Here is a 12,456-nt window from a genome sequence, read left to right as displayed (position 1 = left end):
GAGCAGCGCTCCCCATCCCGAGGTGGACGCGTCCGTGGACACCACTTTCACCCTCGAGGAAGTCCCCAGGCTTACACCTGATTGGTACCAGTCGTTCGCTTTCCAGGGTTTCAGAGCTGTAACGCATTTCTGATTGACCCTGAGGCGAAGCAAACCGGGTGCCCACGCTTCGCGTGGGACTCGCGCTTTCAGCCAAAACTGCAGCGGGCGCATGCGGAGCAGACCCAGCTGGAGCACTGACGATGCTGAGGCCATGAGACCTAGCATCTTCTGAAATCTCTTGAGCGGGACAGACGCGCCGCAGCGAAAAGAGTTCACTGCGCGTCGAATGTCTACCGCGCGCTGTTGTGATAGTCGCGCTATCATGGATAGTGAGTCCAGTTCTGTGCCCAGGAAAGATATTTTCTGACTGGGTGACAGGGAGCTCTTCGCCCAATTGACACTCAGACCCAAATCCTCGAGGTGATCGAGTAAAATGGTCGTGTGTTCTATGAGCACTGCGCGAGATTGCGCTAGAATCAGCCAATCGTCCAAATAGTTCAGCACTCGCATGCCTCTCATTCTGAGGGGTGCGAGCGCCGCATCCATGCACTTCGTAAATGTACGGGGTGCTAGGGACAAACCGAACGGCAGGACTGTGTACTGATATGCCTGGCCCTCGAAGGCGAATCTCAAATATCGCCTGTGACGTGACGCTATCTGTATTTGAAAATACGCGTCTTTCAGATCTATTGACACAAACCAATCTCCTTGGCGAATCTGCACAAGGATTTGCTGGTCGTGAGCATCCTGAACTGTCGCTTCACAAGCACTTTGTTCAGTTGCCTTAGATCTAGTATGGGTCTGAGACCCCCGTCTTTTTTCGGTACCAGGAAGTATCTGCTGTATAGCCCTCCTTCGCTCTGAACTTGAGAGAGAGGCTCTATGGCCCCTTTGCTCAATAGTTTCGTCACTTCGGCTCGAAGTAGATGTGCTACTTCTGTTTTTACCGTGGTCTCGACGCACGCCACATAGCGGCGAGGGCGTCGGCGAAACTGCAGCGAATAGCCTCTTTCTATAATGTTCAGCACCCACTTCGAAACCCCGGGTAGCTTTGCCCATGCGTCTGCATGGATAGCTAGGGGTTGAATACGAAGCGCGCTCCGCTCGCTCAGCGATGGAGAAGCTTCGGTGTGCTGTAACACAAGCGTGGCGCTCGTGACATTTGAGGCATGGGGCGCGCTGATGACAGCGGGCAGATTGCCCGCGCTCGACTCCTCTGCGGTGGTTAACCGCGAGGGGGAGGGCTGGGCGGTTCCCGTGGGAACTGTCATGTCTATGTGTGGATGTGGGCGCGGGACAGCGGGCACATTTATCACACCGAAAAGCATCGTTCGCTTGCGTGAAGCGAGTGCACGTTGGTTTCGTTTTTACAGAAACCGTGAGACATGCATAACGTGGTGTTAGTGGGCACATTCACCATGTTTGAAGCGCAATCGATCTGAGTCGATTCATGTGCGCGAGCCCTGTGTGACGGGCTGTGCTTGTGTGTAGAGATGGGCACTGGGCAGTGGGCATTCTTCTTACACATAAAGCACCATCGGCCGTGGCCGGGACACCAGAAAAATTCACACTTATGGGATTTATCTGGGTAGCCGTAAAAACGGCGTTTGTGTGCAGGCAAGCGGGTGACAGAACCGACTTGTTTACTGCAGGATACACTGGAACAGTCACATTTACTGGAACTGAACGAGCGAGAAGTTGCCATAGAAACAGAGAGCGTCAACATGCTGGCGTTTATTGCAGGCCTGCGTGCATTACAACAGGCTTGTTCACTGCAATATTGACATTTCCAGTCGCCTGAATTCCAGAGGGGAATGGGAAATGTATAGGAAAAAGGAGGTTGGTCCGTCCGCAGCGGGACCAGAAAAACTCCCTTTTTTCCTTACGCCAGTGACGCACGGAACACCATAGAAACGGTGTTTGGGTGCAGGCGAGCGGGTTGTACAACGCGCTCGTTGGCTGCAAAATACACATCTGCAGTCGCCTTTTCAGGGAACTGACAGAGCGAGCATTGACGGCATAATTTTATCTGCCGGTAGACCCGGGGATCGAACGCGGGTCTCTCGCGTGCAAAAACCTGAGAGTCTGCCACTGGGCCACAGGGGGAGACACATTGTAACTCAGTTAGCGCGAGTATTATAAGAGAGCGTCAACGTGCTGGCGTTTGTTTGCAGGCATGCGTGTATTACAACAGGCTTGCTCACTGCAATACTGACATTTCCAGTCGCCCGAACTTCAGAGGGGAATGAGAAATGTACGAGAAAGAGGAGGTCGGTCCGTCCGCGGGGGGACCAGAAAACGCTCTTTTCTCCTTTCGCCAGTGACGCACGGAAACTTGCCAGGCTTGCAGGCGCGCTTGTATTAAAACAGGCTCGCCTGCTGCAATATTGATATTTCCAGTCGCATGATCAGGGAACTGGGAATATGTATGAGAAATTGAAGGTCAGTCCATCCTCGGAGGGACTAAAAAACACATCTTTCTCCTTTCGCCGGTGAGTGACGCATGAATGGGGCGCAGAAGGCAGGGTAGCTTTCTTATAACGTAAAGAAAAACTAACCCCGACCGTCCGCTTCCAGCCTCCCTTGTGAGCGGCGCAGTTTGCGCGGCTTGAACAGAGGGAGAGAGAAAGCTAGCCCCGTGATCGCCCGCTCCTGACATCCTCTGTGAGCGGCGCGGTGTGCGCGGCTCGAACAGAGGGAGAACAGGTATCGTCCCCCAAGCAGGCAAGGCAAGCGGGCGAACCGGCAAGCTTTGCGGGTTGGGGGGGGGGGGGGGAGGAGCAGTCTCGGAGAAGGATGCCAGGTGAGTCCTCAGAGTCACCATAGGCAGTACCTAACTCGCAGTGAGGGCAGTCGCCGTCAGCGAGTGCGAGAGCTGCGTGATCAGGAAAAGGGGAACCAGCTCTTTTAGTGCAATGGGAGTGTGTGTCGCGGCGGCGAGCACACACACATACATAAACACAGTAGCAGAGAAAGGATATAATGCCGGAAAGCGCAGCAGGAAGGCAAGGAAGGCGGCGCGGCCAGCGACTTCAGTGACTCGTCCCGCTGAAGGTGCTCTCTTTCAGACGGCGCGGCTTCTTATCCAGCTCCAGCGATGCGTGTGCTTCGCTTGAAGGATGAAAAATCAGATAATAGCTGCCTGCGAGCGATATTTATAGGCCTAGACCACGGCCATTTCGGCGGGACGTGACGCAGCGGGCGCGAACTGCCCTGATTGGGTCTGACGTCACGCCAGGCCTCGCTCGATAGGCTGCTGCAGTTGCCGCAGAGCAGCCAATAGGCGCGCGAGCTGTCTCGCCTATGTCTGCATTGCTGCTGCAACGCGTTTTGCATTATTACAAAATTAAGGATCATTTTTGGCTTCAATATCTCGCGAAAAAGGATTTTCCCCTAGCGTAAGATATCTTACGCAGTACGAGAGACCTCTCGTAAGAGAACTGTCGGTTAGGTTTAGGGTAGGGTTTTGGTGCAGGTGGTACATTTAATTTCCAAACTGACGTGAGACAACTCATGTAATAAAATGTTGCTAGATTCACACTTATCTGTTTCGGATAAACTGAAAATGTTTTTAGTCCCGCTCACTGGACATTTCAATTTGAATGTGTTGCAAAACATGCAAGAAGCAACATAATATCATTTCGCCGAAATGTGCACACATGCACGTTTTTACAATGAGCCTAGGTTGGGTATTTAGTGTATCAGCTCTGGTATGCTTCATTGACTACGTTTACATGCAGCCAATAACCCGTTCAAAACCGGGATATTAGCAATAACCCGGTCGCGCACGGCCATGTAAACACCGGCAAAAACCCGGATATGCTCATATCCCGGTTTTTAAAAACCCGGATATTATCCCTGGGGTACCCCTTTTCTAACCCGAATATTTGGTAATGTAAACGCGTATCGGCATATCCCCATCAAAAGGAACATTGATTTGTGTTCTGCGCATGTTCTATTCGCAAGGAATCTTGGTCTTTTGAGTAGAGACGGCGCATACAAAAACCCGCGTGCAGTATATCGGAAGTAAACAAGAAGTAGAGGTAAACATGGCGAGATGCAGCACAGCACCACACTTTTGGAGCGAGGAGGAAGGCGTAAACAAAGGCGATCGCTATCTGCCCCGAACTATTCATTATCCGCATGCTGCTGCTGTTGTTGTTGCCTTTGGATACAGGAAGAAGAATCGGAAATGACGCACATTGCGTCTTAACGTTGTCCGTGCGTCCAGACGCTAACCGTGCGTCGCCGTTTACATCGGGATATTGCCAATTGATTACAAATTCCATGTATACAGGAGTAACTCTCTCTACTCACGCATGTAAACGGGTTATTCCGAATGTTTCAGAAACCCAAATAGTGACCTTAACCCGACCATAACCCGAATATTGGCTGCATGTAAACGTAGTCATTGTTTGCAGCACTTAGCTTGTCTGTGTTTGCGACGCAGACCAGAGTGTGTTAGCTGCATGGTGGCAGAGTTGTGTTATTTTTGCCTGGAGCGAGAACCGGAAGGTTGGAATGAAGTAATGCATTACACAATATAAAAACTAAATGTTCTTAATTTACTTTGAAATGTAAATTATTCAATGTTACAGAAAGATCACACAGGAATTGTGTCGCTCGCTGCATCATTTACTTGCTAGTTATTTGGCCTGTCGTCAGTGACACAAGGCCACTTTCTTGTTAAAACACTGAAAACCACATTTTCCAAGATGTAAGTTGCTGGACTTTTTGTTTGTGGAGTACTATTATCCTTTTTACTTGGTTAAATCATGTCACCCAAGTGCATTATGCTGCAATTCCTATAAAAGTTAGCCTAAAGGTTAACTGGTCTTAGGATGTCAAAACAATGAAGGAACTTCCTTTCTGAAAAAGCTGTTATGTGGATCAGATCTTGTGCTTATAGTCAAATTTTATAGTCAAATTTTAGGCTAACTGATCAGTAGCATTCCTCTCCAAAATAGGGAAAATATTACAAAAAAGCAATCATAGTGTTGTAGCTTGCAAATATTTTTTGATAAACAACATTTTGGTCAAACAGCTTCTTCAGGCATTTTTCATAATACGTGCCTACACAGCTGCTGGCATCCAGGTGGATGAGAGGTGTTTATTTATTCATTTTCTTGCCAAAAGCAATTTTATTTGCATTTGACACTTGGCAAGTGTTAATTTTGCACCCCAGCTGTAGCCATTTCCATGAGTTCTCTCTGAGAATTATCTAAAACTGCTCAGAAGAGTCTCTATAATGACAGCTCATGGTTTCAGTGTGCTGTATGCAATATAAATGGTAATGATATAGAACCAATAATACTGCTGATGAAATATAAACTGAATGTGTGCGGTCGTTGTCTCATTTACAGATGGTGAGAGGCCAGTCGAGGGAACTGACACCAGCCGTAAGAGAGACTCGCGTTCATCAGACAAGTACCACAAAAACGAAGATGCCAGCAACAGCCAGGAGGACGAAAACACCGTAAGATTGTTTAACCAAAAGTTCTACATTTCAATAGAATTACAGGGCTTAAAAAGAAGTGTGCTTAATTCTATTGAATATACACTTGTAGTGTATACTTAAAAACTGTACCTGAAGATAATATAATATTAATGAAATAAAAGGCCATTTAAGTGTACTTTAATAGAGTACAATTTCATGAGTTTTTTTAACACTTAAGTACGGTGGCTGAGAGAGCTCAACGCGCTGCAACTGAAGGAAACACACATGCAAATAGAAAAAAACACCTGCAAATTAAGAAAACATCTTCATCAGTTTCACAACACACGTGTGCTCCAAATACTCACAACACAACCAAATACAGAAACGCACTGCAAATAACACAGACCACAATGGAAATGTTTCCAGGGGAACCAAATAAGTGACGAACCCGGCTGGGACGTGCTTATTGCTCAAAAGTCTACTTTATTTTATTTATTTTTGCAAAACATACAGAGATTACATTTTTATGACATACAACTTGTATACAATATACAAAATATATTAACAATATGTTCAATGTCATCAGGGGCCGGTTGCATAAACCTCTAAGACTAGTCTTACAAGTTAGACATCAATTTATTTTCTTTAAGACGGTTCATAGCTTTTTTAAATCAGTTACATAAAATCGTAGATAAGCCTACTTTGATACCGAAAACTAAGACTAACTGCCCCTGACTAACTGTTAGTAGGTCATACTAGAACTTAACACACTGTCTTAACATTATGGCTATGTTTATGCAACCGGCCGCAGAATACAAATGAGAAAAGAACAATGAGCTGAAAGCTAAAATAAATAAAAGATAGAGAAAAAGAACATGAGGGAAAGATATGAATCTATACATCAGTTACACTGTACACATTTTTTCATGTTATGTTTTCATAAAGAAAAGTTTCATAAGAAATGTTAGGTAATGTAGGGTCCAAAGTTGTAAAGTCACTCACACACAGATATATAACACATATTTTAAAAGCTTTTTTGTAAAAAAAAAATAATATATATATATATATATATATAATGTATATAGACCGTTATGTTAACAGCATTATATTTCTGTCGTAAGAACAGCTATTCAGCTGATGGACACTGTGCTTCGTTGTCATGGGAACATCCCAGGTGAAAATAATGAGGAAATTACGTTGTCTTTCGTTGCTCCCTTCATCAAGTGCGATCCAAACGGCTACATAATGGCACACTAGTGCCCTGCTCACTCCAAAGTCCCACTTCAAGGGCTCTGCCGTCTGCCCTTCGAAGGGAGCAGGGCATAGGGATGCTCACGAGAAATAAGCACGTCCCAGCCGGGTTCGTCACTTATTTGGTTACTCTTGAAACATTTCCGTTGTGGTCTGTGTTATTTGCAGTGCGTTTCTGTATTTGGTTGTGTTGTGAGTATTTGGAGCACACGTGTGTTGTGAAACTGATGAAGAAGTTTTCTTAATTTGCGGGTGTTTTTTTCTATTTGCATGTGTGTTTCCTTCAGTTGCTGCACATTGATCTCTCTCGGCCACCGTACTTAAGTATAGTTTTAAAAAGTGCACTTTCTAACAATGCCAAACTTTTTACATTTTAAGTCATGTTTTAATAATCATTTGTCATGCTATACAGACCTATACTTATTGTTATGTGTTGACTAACATACTAAATCACATGTAAAGTACTTGATTATAATTTGAACTGTAGTGTGTGATTCAGTATTTCATTTAGAGTTAATATATTTTAAATGTACTTCATCATAACAATTCTGTAATTACAAATATATACATGAGTTTCAATAGAAATGAAATTGAAGTATTGTAGATTACCATAAATGCTTGTCAGTACATTTGGCAGAACACTTACCATATTTAAAAGACAATAGAAGTGGGTCAAATAAGCACTCTGAAGTTCAACTAATTGCATTTAATAGAAATTTAAACTGTAATACATTTACATTGTGTCCGATCACATGTATATTCTTTTAACGTCTATTATTTCCATAATACATACTTAATTATTACCATGGCTGTTAAATAATCTTTTTAAATAAATGTCCTGTTTTGCTTTAATCACCACTCCTTTGAAGAATAGTGGACTAGAGGCCAGAAAGAGATCTGAATCCACTTTCAAATTCAGTTGCAGTGTGAATGCAAAAGCGAACTCAATTCTTAGTGAAGATGCAGTATCTATGAAGTGATCTCAACGTGATTTTAAAAGTCGTGCAGGCTTAATTTCAGCAAAAGGAATGTCATCCATGCTGGGGTCGATGTTGAACTGTTTCTGTCTGTGAAAATAAGAATTGCACTCCACTTTTTGCAAGAAGCTCTTTTAGTGCATGGATGCATCCTTAAAACAAAGTTGACTTTATTTCACTTACTGAGGACATATCAGGTCATTTCAACCTCTAAAAGATGAGAATATACTGTCGGGAATATGATACAGTTCATACTGGCTTAAATGATTGATGGACTTTGCGCTCATCCAAGATGTTTCTCAAAAGAGCCTTCGCTGCATTTCCGTTCCTCCCACAGCACAGAGGGGCCTGGCTTTTAGCACCTTTCATCTCCAGCACAGTGTCACACACAAGCTCGTCCAAATGCTCTCCACATTACCAGACCAATAAACCCTCAGTGTCAAATGAAATCAGTTTGCACGGCCATTTATCAATATAAACTAAGCAAAAAGAGATTTTTTTTACTCTTAGTCCATATCTTCTAGCTTTAAAGTCATATGCTAGTGTACAGGTTGACAAAAAGTAAAGGAATAGTTCACCCAAAAATGAGAATTATCCCATAATTGATGCACCCTTGTTGCCGGAAGCCAGTGGTAATAGTTTATAAATAGGGATGCACGATATATCGACCACATATCGATATCGGCCGATAAATTGTCATTTTTTATGTTATCGTTATCGATCCGATAAGAAAATAAGGCCGATATATCAAAGCCGATAGATAATAGATTATATACGTCTTCAGTTGAGAGATGCGCGCTGTTCGCCATGATGGTTTTGAATGATTGGAATCACTTCGAAAACGAAGATACAGTTAAGTGCAACATGTGCAGCACAAACCTGTCACATAGGCATCATGACATTATAATAAGAACACGCCTGTAAAATAATGTTGTGAATTCGTGTTAGCCAGTGTTTCAGCGCGACGAGCGCATTGTGGCGGGAAGAGCGCGTATGGAGTTAAGCCTTCATGACAAACACAGCCAAGTTCGCTTGAGCATTCACAGCATTTTGTGCCATTGTAAGTTGTAATATGTTAATTATGTGTATATGTCTGATTAATCTAATATAGGATGCGTTTGGTTGAGTTAATGAACGATGTTTAGTTGCCGTGTTTCAGCGCGTTGTTGTGGGAATAGCACGTCCAGAACAGGGATTACACGTTCTGACCAGCAGTTAAGTTCGCTTGTGCATTCATGTCATTTTGTGCAGATATATGATAAGTCGTAATATTTAGTTTATGTAACATAAATATCTGATTAATCTCACATAGGGTGCGTTTCGGTGATTTAAACAAACCTGCTAGAAAAGTTATTCAGTTTCCAGGTGCTCGTTCTCTTCAGCTTCATCGCGCGCATGATCAAACGGCAATGCAAAACATTAAAAGATATGATTGAGACTGTCATATTATTATAATTGTATACACTATTGTAATAAAAAGTTGTGCATTCTTTGGTTTAGTTGCATTCTTCAGCAACCGTTGAGTTGATTAACCTTCTGGCAAAGCGATTCAGTTTAATGTTCCTTGCTTCAGTGCGCGCAGCTCAAACCGCAATGATGTCATGATCTGAAACAGTAAGCCTAATATTAAATATGTTTACTATTACTGTAATAGTAAAAATGTTTAATTCTATTTTCAAAAACATTGATGCATTATTAATAACTAGCATTTTTTTGTTCTCGTATTATTTTCATCAACAATATGGTTTGATTAAAATAATTTCCTTATTGTCCGTGCGGAGGCGATTCCATTTTATTTATCCATGGTACATGCATTTTGTTTCTTTATATGCAGCCCAATGTTATCCAATGACTTGTTTGCATTATTAATTTTTTTTTTTTTTTTGTTAGGCAAAACTTTTTATTTTAAATTTTATTTTTATTTATTTTACTCCTAAAAACTGAAGTTTGAAGTCTGAACTTAAAAATAAAATGTGGCACTGGCATATCATTTATTCTCCAAGTGAAATAATTTACCTATTTTTCAGGGGTGAATGTCTGTCTACATTTGTAAAATGATACATTTATGGTAGAATCAAATGTTGTTTTGTTTGTCTTGTGTATTGCCTTATCTACAACACATGAGTGTAATACGGTAAAGGCAGTACAGGAGACTGATTTGGATTTAAAGTGTAAAGTGTAAATATATCAGGCGAAAAATGTGTATATACATCGGTATCGGTATCGGCATCGGACAAAATTAGTTTGAAAATATCGGCATATCGAATATCGGCCAAAATCCAATATCGTGCATCCCTATTTATAAAGTTTTAAATATGGATAATTTGCATACAAAAACCTATCACTTCACTTCAGAAAGCCTTTATTAACCCTCTGGAGTCGTATGGGTTACTTTAAGGATGGATGGATGTGCTTTTTGTAGCTTTAAAAACTCGGGCACTATTCAGTGCCATTACAAAGCTGGGAAGAGCCAGGATATTATTTAACATACACTATATTGCCAAAAGTATTGGGACACCCCTCCAAATCATCAAATGGCCACAGTTGTATAAAATCAAGCACCTAGGCATGCAGACGCTTCTACAAACATTTGTGAAAGAATGGGTCGCTCTCATGAGCTCAGTGAATTCAAGTGTGGTACCGTTAGAGGTTGCCACCTGTGCAATAAGTCCGATTCGTGAAATTTCCTCTCTACTAAATATTCCACGGTCAACTGTTAGTGGTATTATAGCAAAGTGGAAGCAATTGGGAATAACAGCAACTCAGCCACGAAGTGGTAAGCCACGTAAAATCACAGAGAGGGGTCAGCGCAGGATGAGGTGTGCAGAAGTCACCAACTTTCTGCAGAGTCAATAGCTACAGACCTCCAAACTTCATGTGGCCTTCAGATTAGCTCAAGAGCAGTGCATAGAGCTTCATGGAATGGGTTTCCATGGCCGAACAGCTGCATCCAAGCCTTACATCGACAAGTGCAATGTTGGATGCTGTGGTGTAAAGCCACCGTCACTGGACTCTAGAGCAGTGGAGACGTGTTCCCTGGAGTGATCAATCACACTTTTCTGTCTGGCAATTCGATGGACGAGTCTGGACTTGCCTGACTGCATTGTGCCAAGAGTAAAGTTTGGTGGAGGGGATTATGGTGTGGGGTTGCTTTTCAGGGGTTCGTCTTGGCCCCTTAGTTCCAGTGAAAGGAGCTCTTAATGCTTCAGCATACAGTTTGGCAATGGCCCCTTCCTTTTCTAACATGACTGCGCACCAGTGCACAAAGCAAGGTCCATAAAGACATGGATGAGTGAGTTTGGTGTGGAGGAACTTGACTGGCCTGCACAGAGTCCTGACCTCAACCCGATAGAACAGCTTTGGGATGAATTAGAGCGGAGACTGAGAGCCAGGCGTTCTCGTCCAACATCAGTGCCTGACCTCACAAATACACTTCTAGAAGAATGGTCAAAAATTCCCATAAACACACTCCTAAACCTTGTGGAAAGCCTTACCAGAAGAGTTGAAGCTGTTATAGCTGCAAAGGGGGGGCCAACTCCATATTAAACCCTATGGATTAAGAATGGGATGTCATTAAAGTTCATGTGCATGTAAAGGCAGACGTCCCAAAACTTTTGGCAATATAGTGTATCTCCTATTGTTTTCGGCTGAAAGAAGAAAGTCGAATGCACCTAGGATGGCTTAAGGATGAGTAAATGATGGGATAATTTTCATTTTTGAGTGAACTATTCCTTTAATTTGTAGGATTTATGAATCCTGTTTTGATAGGAAATATGTCAACACTCAAAAGCAAATTGCGTTTGACAAACCACAGCATAGGTTTTTTAATTCTATGGCTTTAAAGCTGTGAGGGAAGGATTTATCAAGTCATAATGGAATGGAGATTGCAGAAGATGATGTGGACAAACAGAGAGTCTGTGACAGATGCTGTGCTGGTGGAGTGATTTATGTGTGTGGAGATAAATCTATCATTGCTGTGCTGTGCTGTGAATACATTACTGCTGTTTAGTTCTGCTTCATAATCTCAATGTCACACACTGGCTCTACACGAACAAGTTTGTCCTTAAGCAGTTTTCTTTCAGTCAGAAGATTAAGAGTGATGTAGAGTTATGACCAGAAGTTTGAGAAGTGTTTAGTTAAAAAATTCATAATTGAATAAACAATGTTCACCTTCAGAATATTAATACATTTCTTTGATTATAATGTTTTAAAATATTTTAAGAAATAGGTGTACAGAGTTCATCTGCTTTCATAACTTCATTCAGTAAATATTTTTCAGACTAACTTAAATATTTGTGTAAATGTACATGAAGATGAGTACATGATGGTACTGCATAAAACATTTTCAAATGTCTTCTAAAAATATTACAAACAAAAATATTGTATAACTAACATAACTGCTTATTATAATACACTTTAATATACAGTAATAATTGGCACATTTTATTCCACTGTTAAAATAGCAGACCGGTTAAGTGCATACTGTATTTGCAAACATTTATTCCTATGGCACTTTTAGTCTAATATTTGGTAAGTTTGAATTTGTCCATTGATGTTTTTTCGCTTAGATTTAATTAATTTACTAATCTATTCAATTCTAATTACAGTGCACCTGTAGATGTGAGTCAAACCAATGCCACATTACATTTTTGTTGTAAATTTGTATAAAAATTAATTAATATTATTAATCCTTTAGCAAAGCACTGTATCTATAGCATCGAATTGCCAGATACTGGTTTCCATGGTAAC

General features: G+C 42.0%; 1 protein-coding gene across 2 annotated transcripts in view; it reads left to right on the top strand.

The window, feature by feature from the left end:
- b4galnt4a (beta-1,4-N-acetyl-galactosaminyl transferase 4a) overlaps positions 1–12,456 on the top strand; it is a 200,989-nt gene that overhangs the window by 47,548 nt on the left and 140,985 nt on the right. For both annotated transcript variants that reach the window (XM_082160412.1, XM_082160411.1), the window contains exon 2: positions 5,406–5,518. In XM_082160412.1, coding sequence (XP_082016538.1) covers positions 5,406–5,518 — 113 coding nt within the window. The remainder of the gene's footprint in view (positions 1–5,405; positions 5,519–12,456) is intronic.

The sequence above is a fragment of the Leuciscus leuciscus genome (genome assembly GCF_965113295.1).
Source record: "Leuciscus leuciscus genome assembly, chromosome: 25".
Taxonomy (NCBI): Eukaryota; Metazoa; Chordata; class Actinopteri; order Cypriniformes; family Leuciscidae; genus Leuciscus; species Leuciscus leuciscus.
The sequence above is the reverse complement of the archived record's forward strand: the minus strand, read 5'-3'. Positions and strand labels throughout refer to the sequence as shown.